Genomic DNA, 26,730 nt, shown 5'->3' with positions numbered 1-26,730 from the left:
GGCGCGCACACACCTAACTGGAATGGATATGAGCAACACATCTCGAAGAACAACAGTTACAACGGTGAGTAACCGTCTTTTCTGGCATGCTACAACTACTTGGTCTGATAAGCTTGAAGCCAAGAGGTCTGGAAAATAACTTGTTTTAATATTGGCTGACTTGTGCAAAGTCACTCTGCCATACTTTTCAGTCATGAAACAGGATACTACATTTTTAAATAATGTATAGTGGTGTTTGGCAATTTTTATGTAAGATCTGTACAAACAAGAGATTAGTCTCAGGAAGCCTTTATTGTATTTCAGTGAAGTTATAATTGAGCAAATATAAGCTATGTACAATTCACACAGTTTAACATCATCAAATGTAACCGATTCAGAATGAACTTGCAGTTTGGTGGACAAATCAGGTCGGAAGTAACAGTCGAGGCAATGGCACAACTCAGCTATGGCATTTGCTTCATAATATGCCCACTCGAAAGATCCCCAGAAAGGAGTGCGATGGGAAGAAATCAAATTAGCAGGAAAATTAGTTGCCATACATGTGGAATATTTTTCACGCTGTCAAAGTTATGTTAATACTATTTGTAGAGCAAGCTTATGGTATATGAAAAAAATTATAAAAGCTGGGAGTGAGAAAAAGTAATCTCACTTCACTTTATGCTAAATGCTTTAGATATAGGTAGAACTGATAAGAGAAGGATGTCAAACGTGTAACCAAAACTGTAGAACATGTACAAGGTCATCCAATATAGATATAAAAACATCAAATTCTCCCTTTTTGTCTTCTCCAGTTAGAACACACTGGACTCCAATAATAATGGAACCATTTCAACTCAATTCTTTCCTAAGTGTGTACTCATTAGATCTAAGAAATATACATGAAATTTTTTTTCATAAAAATGAGGAAAAGTCATCCTGCCACATATATTTCATCAGCAAAATGATCCCCGAAGAAAAGCTGCATTAATGTAACTTAAAAAAGTTAATGTCTTTCATGTATTCATCATACTCAAATATATCAGTTTCAGATGAATTTAGGTTTTTCTTGAATGTAATGGTAAATATAGCTAATGGCAATAAGTTACTGAACACTAGACATGAGTGTTTCATTTTACAAGAATCATGTCATTAAATTGTGTTTGTGCTATAATAATGACAGGATTAAAAATAAAACTGGTCACTCAAATTGTCCCTTTATTATGGGACCCTGTTAAAAAGTCTTCACCTTTTAAAAATAGTTCAAAAGCTATTCTGTATTTGACTTTTTCAAACCTTTATATAAAATTCTTCTTAAAATCTCACTCTTAGCCCAGGATCTAATCAAGATTTTTTCCTATTAGCTATCCAGAAGTTTAGCTGAGACACTTTGAAGTATCCAACTAGGCATTGCTGCATAGCTTGTAAAATCAGCTACAGCCCACCAGTGCATAAAAGTAATAGTTGATTTGATACAGTGTGGGCTTGATCCTGCAAACTCTTACTTGCTTGAGAAGTTCAATTGAAGTTGGTCTCACATGTGTGAGGGTTTGCAGGATCAGATCCTACATGGTGTTGCAAGTTCATGTATGAGAGCAGAAATAAAGACTTCAGAAATAAAAAAATTTAACATTTGGTTTAAGATATATACATACACAGCCATATAATGTACATATTCACAAATCTGTCCTATGAAAAAAGGGAACTAATTACAGAAAACTGTCAAACCATTTTTGAAAATCTCATAGTTCATTCAATTTAGAGAAAGCAAAAGAACATTAACAAAAATATTTAATGCAACATCTGAGTATTTGGCAAAATGTAAAAACAAACAAAACAAAGATGTCTAGATACTGAATACACTATAAAGGGTATGGAATTAATGCTAACTTTGATTATATTATCCCCATAACTCTTCTGTTCTTCCAAATTTGTAGATCAGAGTACTGTAAAAAAAACCAGAAGTTTACATGTAATGTGGAAAAAGGTCACTTGACATAGGAACAGAGGATACTTTAAACTCAAGTTTTGCACTTATAATTTGGGATGAAAGAAACAAAGTGTAAAATATGAATTCTTTAGCTACAGTACATTTAGACTCCTTTTGCTAATCTTAGCTCAGTCCACTTTAACATCTTTAATTTGAAAATCTACTTTTACATATATTTAATCCCCTTAAGCAATAACTCACCAGACTCAGAGGCTATATATCCAAGAGTTCTGGTGGAGTTTAACTATGAAGTGGCTGAGCTAACAACACCATGCAATCTCTTTTAACAGCCGCAGCTCTGAGGACTGGAGCGTAGTAAATGTACCAATTTTTTAAAAAAAGTTCTAGGGGTGATCCACAGAACTCTAGAGCAGTAGACCTCACAGGTGTAACTGGCAAACTGCTTGAAAATTAAAAATAGAACAAAATATGTGAAAGATCATGATATGATAGGGTCTAACCAGCAGTTTCTGCAAAGGAAAATAGTGCCTCTCCAATCTCTTAGCATTCTCTGAACACATCAATAGACAAGTCATAAAGGAGAACTGGCTGACAATTTATTTAGGTGTCCAAATATGCTTTTACAAGGTCCCTGCACAAGAGGTTACTAAAAAAAAGCTAAACGTTCATGGAGCAAGAGGACGACAAGCATTGTCATGGCTCAAACATGGCTAGGACAGAGAAAACAGAATAGGAATAAATGTGAGTTTTCCACATGACAAAAAGTTGATAGCAGATGCCTGAAGGTTCTGTACTAGGTCCCATGTTATTCAACCTTTAACAATGACCTGGAAAGGGGTGAGCAATGAGGAAGACGACAAAAAGTTATTTAGGTTAGACAGGACCAGAGAAGACTGAGAGGAACTTCAGAAAGACCGAAATGAGCCAGATGAATGGGCAATATGATGATGAATGAAATTCAGTGTTGACAAATGCAAAGTAATGCACACTGAATGGAAAAAATTAAACTACTCATACTTTTGATAGGGCTCTAAATTAACTATTAACTCAGGAAAGGGACCTGAGTGTCACTGTAGACAGCTCAATGAGCAGCTGAAGTCCAAAAAGCAAACACGATATTAGGCTGTATAAGTAACGGGATGGAGAATAATACAGCAATCACTATAATATTTACATAATATCAATGGTGCGGTACTGGTCATCCTATCTCAAAAAGATTACTGCAGAATTAGAGAGGTTCAGAAAGAGGCAATGAAAATGATCAAGGACCTGGGAAAAAACCTCCTATGATGAGAGAATGAAAAGACTAGGACTGTTGATTTTAGAAAAAAGATGACTATGGTCTAGAGAAGATAGATCAGGAACGTCTGTTTTCAGTGTCTCATAACACAAGTACAAGGGGACTTTTACTGAAATTAAAAAGGTGAGAAATTCAAAACTGATAAAATACTTTTTCACACAGTATATAGTTAGACTTTGGAACTCATTGCCACAGGAAGTCATTGAGGCCAAGAAATTAGGAAGATTCAAAAAGGAACTAGGACATATTGATAACAAGAATATCCAGAGTTATCATAATTAATGATGCACTTTTGGAAGGGATATTAAACCCCATGCTTCAGGGCTTAAGCCTAATTATCTATTCAAAACCAGGATGAGAGCTGGGGGGGGGGGCAGATTACCCCCACATCTGCCTATTGTGGGGTTCTCACACCTTCATCTGAAGCTTCTGGTACTGACCATGGTTGGAAAGAGGATTCAGGACTTGAATGGCCCAGATTCAGTAATCAGTTACAGTTGGGCCAGCTCTAGGTTTGCAAGACTCTGCTGAAGAAGAGAGAGACGAGACCTTATACTGACTTTCATAACCTGCATATTTGAGAATAGGAGGATTTGGCACGTAAATCCCATTTTAGAGATGTTTTCATTAACAAAGGTGTCAGAAGGGTTTCACCAGCTAGAATGTGAAGAGACCAGGTTTAAAAAAAACTAGGAAAGACCTCCACATTTCATTTTTCAAGTATGGAAGGGGTAAGGATGGGCCATAGGGTGAGGGATGGGCCAGGGTGAACATTGATTGTGGATGCTGACAGAGTAGTAGCCTACACTAAGGTCAACAGGAGTGGCTCAACCTTCTTAAAAATCAGGCCACTTATTATAGTCCTTAAATATGAATGTGGGAGCCCAAATTTAGGCTTCTTAAAAAACTTTAGCTTCTGCCTTTAACATTTGTTTACTAACTGCATTTAATTGTATGAAAACAAACACGCTTTGTATTCCTGTGAGTAGAGAGAAACTATGTTTAATGAGTAAAACAGAAATGGACTTCAGTTTGGCATGAAAACATGTAGGTTACCTGCTTCATAACATGACTGTGGGTAGAATAAGATAGATGCCAGCAATGGTTTGAAATACTTAGGCATAAGAGAAAAATAACTTACCTAAAAAATATCAATGCATTTTGAAAAAACACAGCTAATCCTGGGTACACATTCGTGTCTACAAAATAAAAGTGAAAGATATATTAAGTTTAGTAGCTTCATATTGGAAAAGTGTATTTGAGACTATTCATGGAGTCACCATCTTGACACAAACCAAGCATACATTGCTCTGAAGGGGAATGGACAGTGAAAGACAGCACTGCCCTAACTCACAGGGGTATTGTGAGGATAAAACATTAAAGACAGTGAAGCATCCAGAGGCTATGGTAATGAAGCCATATAAGGGGGAGGGATAGCTCAGTGGTTTGAGCATTGGCCTGCTAAACCCAGGGTTGTGAGTTCAATCCTTGAGGGGGCCACTTAGGGATCTGGGGCAAAATCAGTACTTGGTCCTGCTAGTGAAGGCAGAGGATTGGACTGGATGACCTTTCAAGGTCCCTTCCAGTTCTAGGAGATAGGATATCTCCATTAATTTAAGTACCAAAGGTAGATAGCAACTGTCACTTCTAGTACTTACACAAGTGATTGTAAATTAGAACATAGCCATTGCAATTCAATATGTTACATGGATGACCATGTAAGAAGAGAACAAAATTAGGTCCCAACAAATAAATGGAAATGTTCAAATTCTTATAAAAGTCTGCAGTTAGAACCACAAAGGATTCCATGACTTGTTCTGTTCTGGGTTTCCCTCCTATCGGATAGAGAAAGTTTTATTCATATGCAAAATATAAGAGTTAGTCAGTGCACTTGAGTAATGACCATAAGTGTATTAGTTAAAAAAGGAATTGGTTAATAAAGTTTCACAAAACCCTTAGAAATGGAGGCTTCACTAGAATACTTGAAAAGTAAATACTGGTTTTGTATGCTTAAAAGACATTCGAAGTTCCACAGGGATAGAGAGTTTTATGTTAGTAGACAGACTAAAGTTCAAGCATCAAGACTATAGACTAGATAGCAGCACATGTATATATAGTTTCTTCTTCAAAATAAGTCACTAAAATCAGTACAGGAAAAAGCTGAGAATTTCATTTACAGTTTCTCTTAATCTGAGCAGCACTATGGCTCCTTACTTTACTCACCAGATCTCTATTCTCTGAACTTGCAAAACTCTCAACAACAACATCAATACAAGAGGTACATGTGTAATGGAGGTAGAATTTGCCATTGAGGTCAACAGTACAAACTGGAACAGGTCACTTTGCATTGTATGTGTAGACTTTTTTTCACTGCCACTTTGGAAATGTCCCCTTCCCTCCATTAAAATGTAATAAGGAAGGAGCCTTACTTTGTGTAACATATGCTCCAAAAAGGATCCACATTGAAGCAATAAGTGAACCGAACATCAACATGAAACCAATAAAGAGCCAGACGCGAGCACCTGCAAGAAATATACTAAAAGCATTAAAAATAATCTTCTGATCAGTAGGTGATAATGTATCATAAAAGAGAGTGGCCCAAATCATCCCATCCTGACCATGGGAGGAGGCTCTGGAGGGAAAAATCTCCACCAGGATACCCTTGCAGAATTTCTACCATAGCATCCCACCAGAGAAAAGTAAGGCAGGATTTGCCTCTCCTGATGTAATAGGTCATAGGGTCTGTCACCAAATCTGGGGATCCCTCAGGTATTCACAAAAGTCCAGGGCCATCTGTGGACAGGCCCCGTGGCTCCACAATGGCTCTAGCCCCAACAGCATTCCTCATCTCCTAGCAATGCATCTCCAAGTGGAGCTATGTTGCCAGAGACTTCACTCGGCCACTGCAGCCCATGGAACTCCTGGAGTGAGAGAGGAATCCCAACAGAAAAGATAGCAGAACCCCTAAGCTGTGCTATCTTTTCCAGGGGGATCATGTGAAGCCCTCTGGCCACAGTCCCGTGCCCACTCAGTCTCCACCCCATGGGAACTCCAGACACAGAACAGCCTCTGGAAGTTCTGAAGGAGGGAGAACAGTACCTTGTGGAAGTGGAAGAGGGAATAGCTATATGCAAAGGATCTCCTCCATGCACAGATATATGGGTCACTCCAGGCCAATATTAATAGTCAGTGGGTACATGGACAGGTGATAGAAGGTTTGAGGGGGCTGGATTGGTTTTAAAAAATCATGCCCTGTGTAAAAAAAAAATGCATAGACGTGTACAAAGTGAAATTAAAACCTGTACACAGGAGTCCCATAGCAGCTCTACCTCCATGTAGAAGCCCTGAGCAAACAGATGATACACAATGACCAGGCCAGGGAGTTTCTACACTCTCCAAGGCCAATTAGATGGGCTTTATGCTGGCTTGAAGTAGCCTAGCACTAATGGAAGTGTTTGGGGTGGAACAGGAGAGAGGGACATTGGATCCACAGAAACTCCCCACACAGACAGCATGGAGGGGCAGCAGCCCCTTTTCCAACCCACAGGCTGGCATAAGATTCAGAGTGGCTGTACTGCAGCCTCATCAACCCATCTCAGGTTGTGGATTGGGATTTTACTCCCTCAGTGCTCATGCAGGATGCACAGATAAATGCGAGTTACTCAAGCTATATGTATTTCCTGAATCTCATCTTTAGTAGGAAATCCAGAATTCATGTTCTAAGGCTCAAAAATGGCAAAAAAAAATATTTTTCAGAGGTTAATGAGCAAGGAACATTTTTTCTAAATTCTATGAGGTTATCATGAAATTCATTACAAACTGCAGTTGTTTTCATGTAGCTCTTTTAATGCTGATTAAATAAACCATTTACCTGTTCTTCCTAGACATCCATCACTGTAGCTATCTCCTCTCACCTGTGCATTTGATACAGCATTTATCCTGGGACAAAAAACAAACTCAAATACATAAGTCTATAAGTCTAAAGCTTTACTAGAAAAGCCATTTGAAAATTATGATGGTTAAAAACAAAATTAAAGTTTTTAAGAGATGTGAAAAATATTCAGAGAAAGTTACTAGGCTGGTCGTTCCCTTCCAGTCACACAGTTTGTAAACTCTTTGTTTAGACCAGATCTTGCAACTGGATCCACAAGGGCAGATTTCTACACCCACACAGAGCTTCAGTGAAGTCCATGGTATCCTCTCAGGTGCAAGGTCTGCTCCAAGGCAACAAGCATCTGAGCCTTGTTTAAGTGTCCTTTTTTAAAAAATAATTGAAATATCTGTAATATATTCCTGGCTTAAGTTAAATGCATTTTTTTTTAAAGTTAAAGACACACCAAATAGGTTTGTGGGATGATTGTGTTGAAGACAGTATCATGAATCACTCAACTACTCACTACTACTAATGGTCTAAATTCATCTCTGATGCTACCCTGAAAAAAAATGGTCATCAAAATAAGTTTTAGACCCAGAGAAAGCGCTGTAAGAGTAGTTAGCTACATCATGGATCAATCTGGCCTAATATGCTTCATGTTAGTATTATTGCATAATATATCAGAGGTTTTTCTCCAGGAATATGAGCACTTGTTATAAAAGGAAAAGATGATGCCTTATATTAAGCCAAGATATATATAATTTTTAAAGATAAAACTTAAAGGCGGCAGAGAGAAGAAACAAATAACCGTGTAACTACCCAAGAGAAAAGGAAGCAGAGACCAAGAACTTTGCCTTCTTTTGTGTATTACGCAAAGGAGGTACTGGTGGATTAGCGAAAAGTAATGATGCTGATGGTTCAAATTTAGACTATATATATATATATATATATATATGGAGAGAGAGAGAGAGAGAGAGAGAGAATGCTGGTTAAATTTTCCACTCTGTAAAATTATGCATCTATGCATTTACAGGAAGTAAGTACCTTTTTAAATACAGAATTATCATTAGCATACTTACATGAAAAAGGCTAATGTGGAAAACACTCCACAGGTGTGGAATGCATGGTTCATTTGTTCTGGTTTAGGATAAACTACTGCAGCATCTATCATTATCCACCAGCCTGTGAAAAACTAGAGAAACAATGAGACCATCACACAGTATTATGAAGCTGGAGGGGTCTGAAGATAAACTCTCAGCATGTTTTCTTTGTCTAACACTTCATGCATATTGCTAACTTAATTTCTTCTTTTCACAAATACGCTCTTAAAAAAGTTTGCTGACATGTATATTCTGTAATCCAGTAAAGCTGAAAAAAACCCTTACTGCTGACATTTTCAAAGCAGTGTTTGGGATTTAGCCATAGATCTTCTATTAAAATTAAAGAAAAAGGTATGGCTAGATTACCTTCATTGCCTTAAAAACTTGAACATATGTTCCCAATATATGAATGATTTAGCCAGGTAAAATGTAAGTGCTGTAACATACCTTGTTATGCCAGACACACACACATATCACGTAGGAGTCTAGTCATGGACCAGGACCCCCTTATACTAGATCAGGGGTCGGCAACCTTTCAGAAGTGGTGTGCCGAGTCTTCATTTAGTCACTCTAATTTAAGGTTTCGCGTGCCAGTAATACATGTTAATGTTTTTAGAAGGTCTCTTTCTATAAGTCTATAATATATAACTAAACTATTGTTGTATGTAAAGTAAATAAGGTTTTTAAAATGTTTAAGAAGCTTTGATTAAATTAAAATGCAGAGCCCCCCGGACCGGTGGCCAGGATCCGGGCAGCGTGAGTGCCACTGAAAATCAGCTTGCGTGCCGCCTTTGGCACACGTGCCATAGGTTGCCTACCCCTGCACTAGATGACGTACTAACACAGAACAAAAAACAAGGCCTTGCCCCAACAAGCTTATGATGCTAAGTATAAGACAAGAGACAACAGATGGAGACAGACCGACCGACCAAAGGGGGAATACGAGGAAACAATACTGGTCAGTATGATGGGCTGTGCTCTCAGCACACAAACGGTCTAGCCGTTGTCAAGTATTCTGTAGGCCTCACAGCAAAGGAGAGTTTTATGGACAGATTTGGAGGAGGATAATGAGTTAGTTTTGCGGATGTTTATAGGGAGCTTCTCCCAAGTGTAAGGGGCAAAATGGGAGAAAGCATGAAGGTGCTTGTTTGAAAAGTCAACAAGTAGGCGATGGCAGCTGGCACCATGGGCTGATCAGAGGCAGGAGTCTACCTTTCAATACTACATTAGATTTAATAGGTAGGGTGGGGATAGGGCCATGAAGGTCTCTGAAAGTGAATACATACCTTCCAACAATTTAACACTTTTTAAAAGAAAATCAATACCGGAAAAAGAAAAAGTAGTATCGGAACATCAAATTCAAACATAGTGTACACATCCAGGTGAACTGCAAAGGTTTTCCTAAACAAACTTGAAAAATATGAAGAAATATATCGGTTTAAGAATGCAGTTAGCACTGCAAGTTAACAAAATTTGATTTAGGAACGTTTTATTTTCAAAGATTAATACTAAATGAAGTATTAATGCCACATTAAATAAGAAGATGACAAATCTGGATTCATTTGTGTAGTCTGAATACTTACCAGTACACCTGCAACCACTGAAGCAACTGCATTTCTTCTTTCACTCCAGTCAATACACTCACACTCTGGCCATCGGAAATTGTCTAGGAATCCTGCCATTTCTTTAATGGTTAGATTTTTCTTCTTTATCTGTACTCTTGCATGAATTTTTCATTAACTGTTGAATCCTAAATAATTTAACAAAACAGCCAATTTAGAAATTTCATGATTTTTTTCCTTAATATATATATATATATTTGACAAGTTTGTTAAAGACAGCATCCATTTAAAAAAAGCATTTTTTCTCAAATCAAATTTGGGCTAACATTTTGGTTTTGTGAGAACAAGCTTTTACAAACTAAGTCTAACAGCAATATATCCACAATTAAAAAAAAAAAATCTAAAACCTACAACCCAAACAATGAAGGGTTATGCTAGCATGAGAACTTAAAAATTATTAGAAATTGAATACTCTATTTTCATCATCCAAGCTGACAGAAATGCAAAAATAAAAAAGCAAGCAAAACAACATAAGTGGTAAAAACTAAATATGATTTTTAACCTGAGAGTGTCACTTCAAAGGCACAACCATCTTTCTGCCACTACAAATACTCTTGTAGACAAAAAGAGAAATATCACAAATGCAAGGGGATTTAAGAAGTTCTGGTAAACGCATAATAATTGGCCTTTACATCAGAGCATCTATTAAGTTAGATTCCTGATACCAGTTGTATTCAGGGACTAAAGATGCTTGGGGAGTACTGCACTCACACCACAGAGAGAAGGTAATAAACTTGTTGATTCAGCTAAGGAATAGTGTTAATAAAATTTGAAAGGTGTCTTATTTAGTCCTTCTAGACCAAGGAGGTAGGTGCATCACTGCAGAATCTTAAAAGTGAGAAGGCTAAAGCAGGGGTAATTAAAGAGAAAGCTGTAAATAACTGTAAGTAGAAGTGAAATAATTGGGCCTCAAACATTTTATTGGCTGATCACTAACTATAAAAGTTTCTTAACTACTATGTTGTTGTTCATAGTCTATTACATTTTCATCTTTATAACATATCCTCCATTTGCACATTCCTTACATTTGATATGGTACAGGCTTGTATACCTGGTTTTAGCTTTATTTATTTATTTGTTTGTTTTTGGTGTTACGAGTTCAAATATTTACAAGATTTACATAGCATATTAGCAATTCACAGCAAGCATTCCTGATATCTAATTCTGTTTTAATATTGTAGTTAATCATTTCTCTAATCTATACAGAATAATCTACAAATATTGTTTAACTGTACATTATGATTAACAATTAACTATCTTAATCAAAGTACAGGAAAGATTGCTGTGGAGGTTTTTAAATTCCAGTGTTATCAAGAAAAATCCTCCATTGAAGGTCAAAGGAAAATTAAATCAAATACTCAGTATCAGCCTACACATGAATAAAGGGCACTTCTTGTAGTTTAGATTTTTATAGAAGAAACAAGCAATTCTGAATCTAGCACTATGATCTCATCAATGGTTATGGTGACATCTTAAACCACTAAAGCAATCCTGGAACAACTGGGTAGTCAACTATAACTTCCAAATGAATGTATTGCACAAATAAAAAAAAAAAATTTAAACAGCAGTAATGGATACGAGTCCAAGATCCAGCTCTTACCTAGAAGATTCTAAAAGACTCACATTCCTTCCAACTCTTCCACTAGTTCCCTCTGTGCTTCCCTCCCTGTATCACAACTCTACGTTGGCTCCTACTGTGCTTCCTTCTCCACCCCATCTTTAAGTTGATGATTGTTCCTCCTGTAATTTCTTCATTTCCTTTCAACTCCCGGTGGCTCCTGTTTCCTTCCCCCTCCTCCACTGACCTCCCTATCAGAAGGTCTGGTCCATCTCTGATCATCTCATTACCACTTTCTCCATGAACTACAGGTTCCTTTGTGTATGGTATTGCAGCCATTAATTACAACAGAATGGCACATGCAGAAACATGAAACATTTTTAAAAACATTTTATTATGGCAAAGTTACAATAAAACGTTAACATACTACACCATACATTACTTATTCAGGCTCCAGTTAATATTCAAAGATCCTGGATAAAGATTCTGGCCTGCTGACGGGAAGCCTCCCTCCTGAGTGCACTAGAAAGGGTGACCAAATTTCTAGACACCTATCCCATTTTTGGCACTTTTCTTGTGTACATACTTGGTGTGAAAGCTTTTTCATTATTAGACTGTCCATATTTTTCTATACTACTGTTCCTAAGAGAATGGGTCACATTTCCAATAATGTGCAATACAGAGTCTAGCTGCTAACAAAAAAGATCTCTAACAAGCTAGCATTTTGTTATAAGATGAATCTCTAATAATTCCCTGCCCAAACCATCTAATTCCCTGACAAGCACTACATGTGCAAGTATGTTATCCTTTCCCCATAATCACTCCATCAGAGTGCCACCCTAGTAGCAAAAATATGATGGATCTTCACTGGAGCTAAACGCCATCTTTATAGTAATTTATTTTTAAAAAATTATTAGCTATACAATTTGAAGAGGTATATCCCCTTTCCCAAATAGAGATCTTTGCCCTAATCCCTCTCCCATCTTTTCATCTGGGTTGTTTTCTTCACATCTTTTTAAAATCAAAATTGTATATATCTTGGATATTTAAACCTTTTCCACCTTTCTCCTGGGTCAACTCCACAAAAGTGGATAAAGGTCTAGATAGAGCCACCTCATATCCAGGTTTCACAGTAAAAATGACTTGTAAATACCTAATCTTTATATTATTTACATTATTACATACCCATTGGTATGTAATCAGGACCCAGAAACATCTGAGATTATTCAACTCAAGCTCTTACCCACAATAGATAGTCATGTTGATATTTTCTAGGAATAATTTCCTAATTATTAATTAAAGTAGCTAAGGGAGAGGGTCTTGGTGACAGGAATTTAGAAAATTTGTCCAAAGCTGCTAATGTGGGCTGGATGAGTGAGTGACATTTTATGGTGACCTAAATTTCTTTTTAACCCAACAATTTCTGTGAATAGCTATATTTGAGCTCCAGTCTTGATTGAATTTTATCCAGTGTTTGGATGGTCTATTGTTAACCCAACTCATCACATCTTTTAATTGTGATGTATATAATAATAATAAACCGAATTAGGGAACACTACGCCACCCCACTTAGTAGACTTGTATAGTATTTTAGAATTCAACCTATGCAATGTGACTTTTTCCACCACATAACAGATTTGACATTATTTTAATTGTATTAGCTCAGGGGTTCCCAAACTTGGTTCGCGGCTTGCTCAGGGAAGCCCCTGGCGGGCCGCAAGACGCTTTGTTTACCTGAGCGTCCGCAGGTACGGCCGCTCGCAGCTCCCATTGGTCGGGAACGGCGAACCGCGTCCACTGGGAGCTACGAGCGGCCGTACCTGCAGACGCTCAGGTAAACAAAGTGTCTCGTGGCCCCAGGGCTTACCCTGAACAAGCCACGAACCAAGTTTGGGAACCCCTATATTAGCTGATGGGTGTAAATGATCACCTTTTAAAAATCATGACTAGATGACATTAATAAAACGGCAGGTTTTGAATATGTACATATCTGAATTCTCTCTCAGTTACTCTGATTACTGAGACACTAGCCACCCTCCTTGAGGTGAGCGTGGTGTGTAAAGTACCATTGCCTAACTATCACTGGATCTTTGTGGTGAAGCTCATTAATCTCTGCAATACTGGGAAACAGAACAATTTCTGTATAAATACTTTGCAAAACCTGCAGTGTAAATTCATACAATTTGCAACACATTTCAACTAGCAACATGGTATGTGCTAAAATTAAGAATATATTGTGCTACTGCACAAATACAGAAAGGAAAGAAGAACTTTAAGCTGATCCATCAGGCATGTAAGAAAAGGACTGCAACATTAGTAACTCACATACATTTACTTTTCAACTAGATCATCTTTAGGGGAGGACTAAGAATTATGGCATGAATGGTTAGCACAAAGCCACAGACAACTGAAAGCATCACTGAGTGGTTGTGCTTGAGAAACAAACAATAACATAGTGAGGCAATACATAGAGACTGCAATATATTTAGTCTAGTGATATAAACCTTTGTACTATATTTGCCCAGAAATCGCATGCAAGAGCTTAACAGAATAGCTATCATTCAACAAAAAAGAAGGAGAATGAAAATATACCAATTGTAGAATCCACACAACTGTTCATAACACAGTACATAAAGATTAAAGGCAGAGTTATGTGGCTGTCAATAATTCCCCCCCGAGTTTTGCCCACATTCCAATAGATAAAGTGAAACCTATACTCTTCTCTCCCTGCCAGATTTGCTTTATTTTCTTTGAGGTTTGTAGGTTTTACATTTGTATGTTAATACGTTTATAGATTTTAGGTGGGTGGTAGGAATTATTCATATTTATGATGCAAGAATGTCTTTGCCAGTGGCATTTTGCACATATAATACAGATCTCCTGCTATAATCTCTCACCTGCTTAAATTTGAAAGCTAGGAAATAATATAATTGTTACTTAAATTAAACTTCAGCAAAGGTTTATAGTGCATGATCCAACATCTCTCCAGTAATGTTAATGCCTTATAAAAATGTCAGGTTTTCCCAAATGGAAGACTTTTAAATTCATTCTGATACTGAGATTACCTTAAATGGGTTTCATGGAATTGGTTTGCATATGAATATTTTTCTTTTTTCCTGAGCAGTAACAGCAGTTATTATTAGTAAGGGCATGACAATTTACCAGACAGCTGCTTGTCAGAGGAGTAAGTCTACCTGCCATAGGCTGGTACTAAAGATGAACCCACTAGTAAGCTCCATGATTACTGTTCTGGTAAGAATCACAGCAATTACCCCCAAGCTGCTGAAAAGTAGGGTACTGAGATTCTTACCAAGATTTTGGTACCAGAACTTGCTCCCCCTCTTGTTAATGGGTTTAGTGCCTGATAAATGTGAAGCCCCTCCTATACCCATCTGACACCTGGAAAGGAGAAGGAGACTCATCTTCATCCAGACCCCAAGTCCAGAGCCTCCTGGTTGTACAGGTGTCTGCTACTTTAGTCTTTTCCCAATCAACTGGTTACTACAAGAGCTGGATCACCACAACTCTATTCCTCACCCAGTTTTCTTAACCCCACCTCATAAATATTCCAGTGCCTCCTTCCACTGCACCTCACATCCTGCCCAAACAGCAGGAGAGAAATTGACATGATTGTCAGTTTCACATTGCCCAGCACTGTAAATATCATCAGTGAAACTGACTAGACTTATTAGTTTCATATTTACTTTCACAGAGAAAGGATATTGGGGAATATTTAGGAAATAAACTCAAATACTCTATGGGGTTTCACAATTATGTATAGATAAAGTAATCATTCTAATCATATTTACACTTTCAATAATTGTCAAATATAAAATAAGTAGTCAAGTTCTAAATGGGTCACATTTACTTTAGAATGCTAGAAGTTCATGAAAATTAAGCAATCTTTTCACCAAGAAAGCTAGAAGCAAAGCATTTAGCTATTAGCCACAGCCAGTCATTTTCTTCAAAGAAAACTACCTTCCCAAAGGTTATTTATTAATTTTTAAAAAGAGTTCTAAAAACAAGAGAAAATAAGAATGCTACCTGATATTTTCTCCCTGATCCCAATATTACTCAGACATTTCAGAGAGAAGTAATATTATTGATATTGTGCTATAGTGGACATGTTAAGGGAAATAGCATACAACTCAGTATACAAACAAAATTACTGCTTTAGAGACAGATATGTCAGAGTTACAGACACAGTATAACTTAAAATAGCAATAACTTTACCCAATTTATTAATTTGATCTGCCTCCCACTAAGAAGGATCAATGTTTCCTCTCTGTTCTGGTTTGCTAAGAGGTCACCCTCTCATTGAAAGAATGCCTGCTAGATTTTCAGATGACTACAACATCCAATTCTTAAGAAGATTCATATGGTTAAATCATTTTTTTCCTTTAAAAAAAAATTCTTTAGTCAAAAGGGCAATGTGAAATACAAAAATTCTCTCTTTCCTAGGACTTAGGTGGAAATGTAGTCTGTATTTTTCCCGTCCTGAGATATTAGGAAAATGAGTAACTATGCAGATTTGTAATTTCAAAACAACATGTGTCATTAACCCTAGTAAAACTTGTCAGAACTCAAGTAATTTGGTGGTGATAGAAATATGTATATACAGTCTACACTTGCAAAAAAAGATATTTAAATTTTTTACCATTCAAAAAGTTGAACACCAAATTAGGGATGTTTGGGTCACTTGGGTGTGGCGACGACACAGGAAAGGAAATAGAACACCAGGTTTCAGGTAGCCAGAGAGCTTCAAAAGCCTCAAGCCAAAAAGCCTCCAGGAAAACTTTTCCTGGGGTTTTTATTTCTCTCCTTACTTTGTTTACAACACTTCTTAGTGGTTACATTCCTGCGCATAGAAAAGCCAGGCAGTATACATGCACATAAGATAACGAACCCATCTCTTGAGCGCATGAATGCCAGCTGCGAGGAAACAATCAAATCAGCCAAATAAGTTTCCCAAACACAGACGCTGGGTTGAAGGTCACTCCTGCCTCGTTGCCATGGGAGCAGTTTGCCGCACCCGTGGGCTGGCGGTTCGGGAGCCATACACCCCCACACTTGGGAAATCTGAAAGCTCACACGGGAAATCTGAAAGCTCACACAAAACTTCTCTCAGCATTTCAGTAACTATCCACACACATCAGATTCTATTTTTAATACTAACATTATGGCCAAAAATAGTGAAATCAGGGAAGCTGTTGCCCCCTTTTCCTTGCAAATCTAATAGGTTTTTTTAGAAGACCTGCTAGCTGAAATGCAAAACAATCTGCTGCCAATGCATATTATTTTCTTTATTACAGAGTGCATTCCTGATACCCAGAACTGGCTCTGAAACATGAGCTTTGTTTGAACTTTACTTTTCAGGCCAGAGGGATAGTGCAACAATTAACATGAGTAGACCTGATAAAAATGCCAGCAGGTAGCATTTTTCTACAATAAGAGCTCATAATGGACAACACAATTTTCCTGCTTCTTCAGAACATGAATATAAATATGAAGAATAAATAAGCAATGAAGAATAGTTTGCAAATGAACTGGCTCTGTGGATGAGGGGAAAGCAGTGGACGTGTTATTCCTTGACTTTAGCAAAGCTTTTGATACGGTCTCCCACAGTATTCTTGCCAGGAAGTTAAAGAAGTATGGGCTGGATGAATGGACTACAAGATGGACAGAAAACTGGCTAGATCATCGGGCTCAACAGGTAGTGATCAATGGCTTCATGTCTAGTTGGCAGCCGGTATCAAGCGGAGTGCCCCAAGGGTCAGTCCTGGGGCCAGTTTTGTTCAGTATCTTCATTAACGATCTGGAGGATGGCGTGGATTGCACCCTCAACAAGTCTGCAGATGACTCTAAACTGGGAGGAGTGGTAGATATGCTGGAGGGTAGGGATAGGCTACAGAGGGACCTAGACAAATTAGAGGATTGGGCCAAAAGAAATCTGATGAGGTTCAACAAGGACAAGTGCAGAGTCCTGCACTTAGGATGGAAGAATCCCATGCACTGCTACAAACTAGGGACCGAGTGGCTAGGAAGCAATTCTGCAGGAAAGGACCTGGGGTTACAGTGGATGAGAAGCTGGATATGAGTCAACAGTGTGCCCTTGTTGCCAAGAAGGCTAATGGCATTTTAGGCTATATAAGTAGGTGCATTGCCAGCAGATCGAGGGATGTGATCATTCCTCTCTATTCGGCATTGGTGAGGCTTCATCTGGAGTACTGTGTCCAGTTTTGGGCCCCGCGCTACAAGAAGGATGTGGAAAAATTGGAAAGAGTCCAGCGGAGGGCAACAAAAATGATTAGGGGGCTGGAGCACATGACTTATGAAGAGAAGCTGAGGGAACTGGAATTATTTAGTCTGCAGAAGAGAAGAATGAGGGGGGATTTGATAGCTGCTTTCAACTACCTAAAAGGGGGTTCCAAAGAGATGGATCTAGACTGTTCTCAGTGGTACCAGATGACAGAACAAGCAGTAATGGTCTCTAGTTGCAGTGGGGAAGGTTTAGGTTGGATATTAGGAAAAACTTTTTCACTAGGAGGGTGGTGGAGCACTGGAATGGGTTACCTAGGGAGGTGGTGGAATCTCCTTCCTTAGAGGTTTTTAAGGTCAGGCTTGACAAAGCCCTGGCTGGGATGATTTAGTTGGGGATTGGTCCTGCTTTGAGCAGGGGGTTGGACTAGATGACCCTGAGGTCCCTTCCAACCCTGATATTCTATGATTCTACAGAATAAGTAAAGAAAGATATTTATATAGGGGTCTACTTTGGAGACCGGCTCTGACTTCAGTGTGAATTTAACCCTGGGTGCCCTGCTCCAGAGTTCAAACCTTCAATGATGCTGAAGGAGCTCATCTGCTGTAATCTGCAGCCCATTTTTCTAACATAATTTGAGCATGGAAGGTACCTAGAACTCTGCAAACAGGAAGCCTCAAACTTTCCTATGACAATGATATTTATGGGACTTCAACTATGGAGTTTCACTTAAAGTTAAAAATAATTTTTAAAAATATCCTTAGTTACTTATGTATCACCACAGATGTATAGAATACTATATACTTGTGTGCCTAATATCCTAGATTATTAATAATTAGCTCTTATATAGTACTTTGTTTTCAAAACTTTTAACCCATCCTCAACATCTCAAGGAGGGAAGCAAGCATTACTCCTGGGGGAATTCTGAGCCACTGCGCAATGCAGAATTTTGCAGAAATCAACATAGTGCGCGCAGAATTTCCTTCCCCCCACCGAAATGGGCTGTAGTACCGCTAGCCACCACTAAGGGCTGATGGGCCAGGCAGAGCCCAGCTCGCACATAAAAGACACTTCCAGGGGGAGAAGGAGGGAGCTACAGGATTCCTGGCAATCGCAGTTCCCAGCATGCACTGAAGGAAGGAGAGGGCAGTGCGTAGGAAACTCCATGCAAGTCTGGGCCCAAGCATCAGGCTGTTTCCCCCTCTGGATCCCTGGGGTCTGGAGGGGGGAGGGTGCTGGGAAAGGGTGGGGGCCCTAGTGGGGGAAGGTGGTTCGGGTGTATCAGCTGGGAGGGAGGAGTTGTGAGTGTCTGGCCTCCTGGCTGGGCTCTGAGGGGAAGGGGATAGAGAAACAGGAACTGGGTTGTCATAGGGGTTTCTTTAACTCTCTACTCCTGGGGGAATCTTTGTGTGCGTCTGTATTGTTACAGATATACTTGCTGACAGGTATTTTGAAATAAATTACCAAATAATTGAAACTGGCGTGATTATGTAGTGTTATTTTGACAAATAAAATCTGCAGAATTTTGAATTTTAAAATATTGTGTGCAGAATTTTTATTTTTTTGGCGCAGAATGCCCCCCAGGAGTAAAGCATTATTACAGCCATTTGACAGATGAAGAAACTAAGGCCCTGTCTACACTGGCAAGTTTCTGCACAGTAAAGCAACTTTCTGCGCTGTAACTCCCGAGGTGTACACACTGCCAAGCCACTAAGTGCGCAGAAACTGCGCAGTTGTAGCGCTTTAAAAAACACACCCCAACGAGAGGCGTAGAGCTTTCTGCGACGGGGCTACAGCGCTGCGGTGCCAGTATAGACACCGTGGCGATTATAGCACTGTATTTGGCCTCCGGGAGGTGTCCCACAATGCCTGTTCTCACCTCTCTGGTCATCAGTTTGAACTCTACTGCCCTGCCTTCAGGTGACCAACCGTCATCCTCATCCCGTAAATTCCTTTGGAAATTGGAAAGTCCCCTTCCTGTTTGCTCAGTAATGAATGCAGTGGTCTCAGCGCATCTTTCCAGGTGGCCATGCCTGCTCCACGCACAAGGCGATCCCCCACTTGGAGCAATGCTGAGCTGCTGGACCTCATCAGCATTTGCAGGGGGGAGGCTGTCCAGTCCCAGCTGCTCTCCATCCATAGGAATTATGATACCTACGGACAGATTTCACGATGCATGACAGAAAGGGGCCATGACTGGGACACACTGCAGTGCAGGGTCAAAGTGAAGAAGCTGCGGAACGCCTACCACAAGGCGCGGGAGAGAAACCACCACTCCGGTGCTGCGCCCACAGGCTGCCAGTTCTACAAAGAGCTGGACGCGATACTCGGCGGCAACCCGACCTCCACTGTGAAGACCACTATGGATACTTCAGTGGCTCATGTGCCAGTCGAGAGTGGACCGAGCCAGGAGGAGGAAATCTGGGACGAGGATGTGGAGGGGGCGGGGGACCCAGAGGCAGAGGATGACTCGGAGGCCAGAGATGCATGCAGCCAGGAGCTCTTTTCTACCCCGGAGGAGGGTAGCCAGTCACAGCTGTCAGAGCTTGGCAAAGCACAAACAGGAGAGGAGGCCCCTGATAAGTGGATCTGATTTTGGGAATCACTGAAGCGAGTTGTTGGGGTCAGGAGGGTTGCAGAAAGCAGGCTTGTCTCCCACCGTATGCCTAGTCTGAGAGGTAGAACAGGCTGTTGATTGATTCCCTCACTTCAAGGGAATCTCCCTCAGAGATCTCCAGGAAACTCTCATGGAGATACTGGACAATCCGCTGCTGCAGGTTCTTGGGCAGAGGTGCTTTGTTTTTTGCCCCATTAATAGTAACTTTCCCACGCTACTGTGCTGTCACGGGGGTGGGAGACCACTGCTGCACACAGGCGAGCCACATAGAGACCAGGGCAGAAGCTGCAGGCTTGGAGAAGACCCTCCCTTGATTCCCTGCTCACCCTCAACAGTGAGATATCTTCCGTAATGATCATATCCTGTGGAAAGAGTGGGGACAGGAATGATTATCAGGCCCCCCCTACAGTGCTGGCTCTCTCCAGGAGCCATGTGCCCAGTGTACAGCAGGGTCCGGGAAGAGTGATACCCTTCCCCTGCGGCTACCCACCATTTTGGAAGTCTTGTGGCTCATGTGTGCTTGCCTGGGGTCACCTAGTTAGTGAGAGGTGTGAGAGTATTGGCAGTGTTTTAAATCACTGAATCAGTGTTCTCTGTGTTGCAAACAATACTGCTTCTGTAGAATGTTGCGTTTAAACTTCACAGAGATGACCTTGGGAGCCCAGTCTCTCTCTTTGTTATCAGCAGCTGAACGGCTGCGCAGAATTAGAAAGCGGCCAAGAAGAACTAAGGAGGACTTTCTGCATAATGTTATGATGTACTCCGCCACTGAGAAACAGGAATTGAAGGAGTGGCGGGACAGCGAGAAGAGAGACCAAAAGGAGAATACGGCATGCCAGAATGAAGCCACAGAGCGGCTCTTAAAGGTTACGGAGCACCAAGCAGACACGCTCCAGGCGATACTAGCTCTTCAAATGAAGCAGCTCCACACCCTCCCTCCCCTGTAGCCGCTGTCGCAAAACTCTTTCCCATGCGCCCCCCAGACACCGCCAACACATTCTTATCAACCTCCTGGCTCCAGTCTATACCCGAGGCATTCCACTCCTCCCTCCTCACAGTCCAGCACTGTGGACTCCAACTGCACTCAACACCCATCCCTCTGCAGCTGGCCCTGCTGAAGTACAGTACCCGCTGCATTGTACTCCAAAGGAGAAGGCTGGATATGATCCCTGGACATACACAAATCTTTAGCTGTCCTGGGACCCCTCCTCCTCCTGGGACCTACCCTTATCCCTCTCACTGCTGATGGGTTTTTTTGTTTGACTCTCTCCTCCGGTTGTTGTCTTTTAATAAAAGAATTGTGTTGGTTTGAAAGCAATCTTTATTCTATTAATTGAAAGCAAAAAGAGCACTGCAAAGCAACATACAATTATATTACACCCACTTATTGCATCATGTGCACCAATCACCTCCTAGCACAGGGGTAGGCAATCTATGGCATGCGTGCCAAAGGCGACACACAAGCTGATTTTCAGTGGCACTCACACTGACCGGGTCCTGGCCACCAGTCCGGGGAGCTCTGCATTTTAATTTAATTTTAAATGAAGCTTCTTAAACATTTTAAAAACTTTATTTACTTTACATATAACAATAGTTTAGTTATATATTATAGACTTATAGAAAGAGGCCTTCTAAAAACATTAAAATGTATTACTGGCACGCGAAACCTTAAATTAGAGTGAATAAATGAAGACTCGGCACACCACTTCTGAAAGATTGCCGACCCCTGTCCTAGCATTACAAGCACTGCACTCCCGAGCATAGCAACAAATATTAGTGGCTTTCAGCTTCAAATTGCTGCCTCAAGGCATCCCTGATCCTTATGGCCCCGCGCTATGCCCCTCTAATAGCCCTGGTCTCTGGCTGTTCAAATTCAGCCTCCAGGCACTGGGCCTCTGCAGTCCAGCCCTGAGTGAAGCTTTAATCCTTCCTTTCACAAATATTATGGAGCATACAGCATGCAGCTATAAACATAGGAATATTGTCATTGGCCAGGTCCAGCTTCCCATAGAGGCAGCGCCAGTGGGCTTTTAAATGGCCAAAAGCACACTCAACAGTCATTCTGCACTTGCTCAGCCTGTTGTTGAACTGCTCCTTGCTGCTATCAAGTTGCCCCGTGTATGGCTTCATAAGCCACGGCATTAAGGGATAGGCGGGGTCTCCCAGGATCACAATGGGCATTTTGACTTCCCCTACAGTGATCTTCTGGTCTGGGAAGAAAGTCCCTGCTTGCAGCTTCCTGAACAGGCCAGTGTTCCGAAAGATGCATGTGTCATGCACCTTTCCAGACCAGCCTGCGTTAATGTCTGTGAAATGCCCACGGTGATCCACAAGCGCCTGGAGAACCATTGAGAAATACCCCTTGCGATTAATGTACTTGGTGGCTAGGTGGTTTGGTGCCAGAATTGGAATATGCGTGCCATCTATCGCCCCTCGGCAGTTAGGAAAGCCCATTTGTGAAAAGCCATCCACAATGTCACACACGTTGCCCAGAATCACAGTCTTTCGGAGCAGGATGCGATTAATGGCCCTGCACACTTCCGTCAACACGAGTCCAACGGTAGACTTTCCCACTCTGAACTGATTAGCGACCGATCGGTAGCAGTATGGAGTAGCCAGTTTCCACAGTGCAATCGTCACGCACTTCTCTAATGGCAGAACAGCTCTCGTTCTCATGTCCTTGCGCCTCAGGGCTGGGGCGAGCTCATCATCCAGTCCCATGAATGTGGCTTTCCTCATCTGAAAGTTCTGCAGCCACTGCTCATCATCCCAGACGTGCATGATGATGTGAGCCCACCACCAGTACTTGTTTCCTGAGCCCAAAAGCGGTGTTCCACTGTGGTCAGCACCTCCATGAATGCCACAAGCAATCTTGTGTCGTAGCTACTACGTGTGGCGAGATCAATATCACACTCCTCTTGCCTTTGTAATTTAAGGAATAACTCTACTGCCACTCGTGATGGGTTGGTCAGAGCGAGCAGCATATTGGTCAACAGTTCAGGATCCATTCCTGCAGCCAGAAGAGGTAGGGCACGCAGTACACAAACTGTTGAAAGCTGGTGCCAAATGCAGACGGAAGCACAGGGATTGCTGGGATGCGAAGCAATTTATCATGGGTCATTGGGACAGGACCCAGGATGCCCCGTAAACCCCCCCCCCCGCCTTCCCACAAGTCTTAGTGGCAGAAAAGAAAGAGGCTGACCAGAGTGCACCGCTCCAAATACTGCTGCAAGTGCCACAAGTGTGAACACACTATTGCGCAGGCAGCTGACAGTGTGAACACACAACAGCAGTTTCCCTTCAGAGCTCTCTGAGTGGTGCTGTAAGTGCCAGCACTGTAACTTTTTCAGTGTAGACGTGCCCTTACTGCAGAACAAGAGTGTCACTGGAGGTAATGCTAAACAGGAATAAGGCACGCTTGTTCCAGAATAAGAGCGTACACACATGGAGTTGGTTGGGAACAGCACTTTAAATTCACACCCTACCTTAATTGGCATTAACTTTGAAGTATAGACAAGCCCTAAAATGGAACTAGAACTCAGAAGTTCCATCTGAAATCCAGTCCAAAAGGCTACAGTCTCCCATGAAAACACGGAATGGGAAAAAGTTTACCTATTATGCTTTTCATTTATTTTTGCATTTCCTAAAGTTTGTACAATGAAAATCCAGTATAGTTGGTCTCTGCACTTTCTGGTGTCTCTGCGGAGTGCTGCCTCTCCTCGTTTTCAGATGCGAAAGAACGGATAGGAGGGGGGAAGAAGTTAAAACCAAAATGTCTTTCAAAAAGGATAAAACATCACTCTAAAGACAGTTAAAAATACACTTATTTTATACTAGAGTTTGAGAATCCTTGAACTAGTCCATTATAATCACTTGTTTTACATGGAGTTTCACTTTCAGGTTTTCACCCACTGTGACACACTGCTACAAGATATGGGCTGTGACGCAGAAAGAGGGGCAAAGAGGCATGGGGGGGATAGGCTGGGGGGGGGGCAGGGCAGGGCCGCATTTTGGGTGCCCCTTCCCCTTACTTTTAGGGAGCATCCATTCCCCAGCACCGGGAGCAGGGGGAAAGAGGGGAAGGGGCTCCCCCCCCCCAACTAGGGTGACCAGATGTCCCAATTTTATAAGGACACTCCCAATTTTGGGGGCTTTTTCTTATATAGGCTCCTATTACCCCCCCATTCCTGTTCTGATTTTTCACACTTGTTGTCTGGTCACCCTACCCCCAGCACCGGGAGAGGTAATGGGCCAGCCCCCCGTGCAGAGAGCGACGAGAGATTTCCACCCTCACCCCCGCGCGCGGAGAGCCGTTGGCCTGCGGCCGTTAGGAGGGGCTCCCCTGGAGCGCGTGGGGTCTCCTGCCCCACGTGGAGCAGGCGGGGGGGGTTTAGAACGGGCGGGGGGAGGGAGCGCTCTCTCAGGAACAGCCCCTACCCCAGCGGAAGGCGGCAGCCGTCAAGCTGCTCTCCGCCTCCCTTCGCGAGGGGCTCGCTTCGCCCGCCTTTCCCGCGAGCTCGCCCCCTCCCCGCGCGCTGGGCCTGTCCTAGGGGGATGCAGGCACCGAACCTACCCCGTCCTGCGTGAGACACTTCCTGCTGCCACAGCCCGGCCGGCCGGGGAGGAGGGGCAGGCGAGGAGACTGACAGGCGCCTCTGCCCAATCAGCAGCCGCAGCGAGGCGTCACAGTGGGCTGGGCAGGGAGGAAGGAAGCACAGCGCTGTGGTTAACCCGACCCGGGCGTGAGGCTCGAGCCCAGTCCAGGCCCTTCCCCGGCTGGGAGCTCCCAAAGCAGCCCCCCCCCTCCCCCTCCCCTCGGAGCTGCAGCATCATCACCACCGCGACCCTGAGTCACTCTGTTCCCCTCCCCCCCTTAGAGCACCAGGCAGCCGTGGCATGGCCCGTGCCCCTCTGGCAGCACCAGGCGGAATCCAGCCTGCATCACAATGGGTCAGTGATGTGGTTACAACACGCGCAACCCAAAGCTTGGGAAGGAAGGACAGCGGCCGTACAGATGTGCTGGGAGCTCAGTCCTAGGGGGCAGTGATACAGAAAAAGACGTGGGGTTGGTGGTGGATAATCAGCTGGACATGAACTCCCCGTGCGATGCTGTGGCCAAAGGGGCTAATGTGATCCTAAAAGGCATAAGTAGGGGAATCGCAAAGAGGTTATTTTAAAATTTGGCACTGTTGCGACCACTGCTGGAATCCGACCTGTGGCCAGTTCTGGTGCCCACAGTTCAAGAAAGATGTTGATAAATTGGAGAGGGTTCAGAGAAGAGCCATGAAAACGACTAACGGATTTGAAAACATGCTTTATATTGACAGACGCAAGGAGCACACTCTATTTAGTTTAACAAAGAGAAGGTTAAGGAGTGACTTGATTACAGTCTGTAAATACCTACTTGGGGAACAAATATTTAATAACAGGCTCTTCACTCTGGAAGAGAAAGGTATAACACAGGGGTGGGGAACCTTTTCTATCTGGGGTCATTGACCCACTGAAAAAATCAGTCGCGGGCCACACACCGCCCCCCCAGGCTGCCCCGGGGCTATGGCGGGGAGAGAGGACTCCCTCCAGCTCTCTCTCCCCACAGCAGCACCTGGGCTGGTGGGGAGAGGTGCCTCTCCCCGCTGCGGCAGGGCCAAGGTTGGGTTGGGGCCGTCGGACAGATGCCTCTCCCGTGGCAGGTCTGGGGCTGGATTGAGGCTAAGGGATAGGCGCCTCTCCCACGGCTGCAACAGGTCTATGCCAGGGCTGAGTTGGGGCCGTAGGAGAGGTGCCTCTCCCACAGCCGTGGCAGGTCCGGGCCGGGGCTGGGTTGAGGCTGGGGGAGAGGAATCTCTCCCCTCCGCAGCCCTGAGCACCTGCCCGGCACTTAATAGGTTGCCTCCCCCCCACCACCGCAAAAAAAAAAAAAGATTTAATTTTATATATATACATACACACACCTGGGGGATTTTTTATTTGCCTTCTGGGTTTTGAGGCGCTATTATTTAACATTTTAAAGTTTTTCTCAGCAACCATCACTGCTAGAAACTATCTTTTTTTTTTTAATAAAAGACAAGAGTTTCATGTAAGTGCATTATTCCTGAGCTGGGACTTTAAGAAAAACACCAAATGTCATGAGATTTGTGATAAAATCATGACAGTTGGCAACACTGAGAAGCCCAAGGCCTGGCCTTGTTACACTCCTACACTATCCCACACTCAGGCATCTCAAAGTAACCTGCCCTTTTTTATTTCTTTATGATTAAGGCTGCGTGTCTGTCTTGGAGGTCACAGAAGTCACAGATTCTGTGACTTTCCGTGACCTCCTTTACTTCTGCAGCAGCAGGTGTGGCTGGCTCCGGGACTGCCTGAGCAGCTCGGGCAGCACATGGGCCAGTCACACCGGCCGCTGCTGAGGCAGTCTCAGGCCACCGCGCCTCCTCCCCCCCCCCGCCCCCGTAGCAGCAGGAGGAGTTTGGGTG

The 26,730-nt window shown here is 42.3% G+C and overlaps 1 protein-coding gene across 1 annotated transcript; it reads right to left on the bottom strand.

Annotated features, from left to right (window-relative positions):
* Positions 1-1,795: 1,795 nt before the first annotated feature.
* Positions 1,796-24,895, bottom strand: LOC113406594 (transmembrane protein 50B). Its single transcript, XM_026652184.1, has 7 exons — positions 24,831-24,895; positions 9,785-9,951; positions 8,181-8,293; positions 7,099-7,166; positions 5,657-5,749; positions 4,369-4,426; positions 1,796-1,922 (listed from the first exon to the last, which is right to left on the bottom strand). Exons 2-7 carry the CDS (start codon positions 9,881-9,883, stop codon positions 1,877-1,879), a joined length of 477 nt encoding a protein of 158 aa, XP_026507969.1. The 5' UTR covers positions 9,884-9,951; positions 24,831-24,895; the 3' UTR covers positions 1,796-1,876.
* Between the last annotated feature and the right edge of the window lie 1,835 nt (positions 24,896-26,730).

Source organism: Terrapene carolina, unplaced genomic scaffold, assembly GCF_002925995.2.
Source record: "Terrapene carolina triunguis isolate 2854851 unplaced genomic scaffold, T_m_triunguis-2.0 Scaffold31, whole genome shotgun sequence".
Classification (NCBI taxonomy): domain Eukaryota; kingdom Metazoa; phylum Chordata; order Testudines; family Emydidae; genus Terrapene; species Terrapene triunguis.
The sequence above is the reverse complement of the archived record's forward strand: the minus strand, read 5'-3'. Positions and strand labels throughout refer to the sequence as shown.

Bases quoted from the DNA above. Each gene is read 5' to 3' on its own strand.
- LOC113406594 (XM_026652184.1), bottom strand. From the start codon at position 9,883: ATGGCAGGATTCCTAGACAATTTCCGATGGCCAGAGTGTGAGTGTATT. The intron at 7,167-8,180 runs GTAAGTATGCTA...TTTTTGTCCCAG, and splicing joins TCCACATTAGCCTTTTTCAT to GATAAATGCTGTATCAAATG. The intron at 1,923-4,368 runs GTAAGTTATTTT...TTTTTTTTACAG, and splicing joins AATGCATTGATATTTTTTAG to TACTCTGATCTACAAATTTG.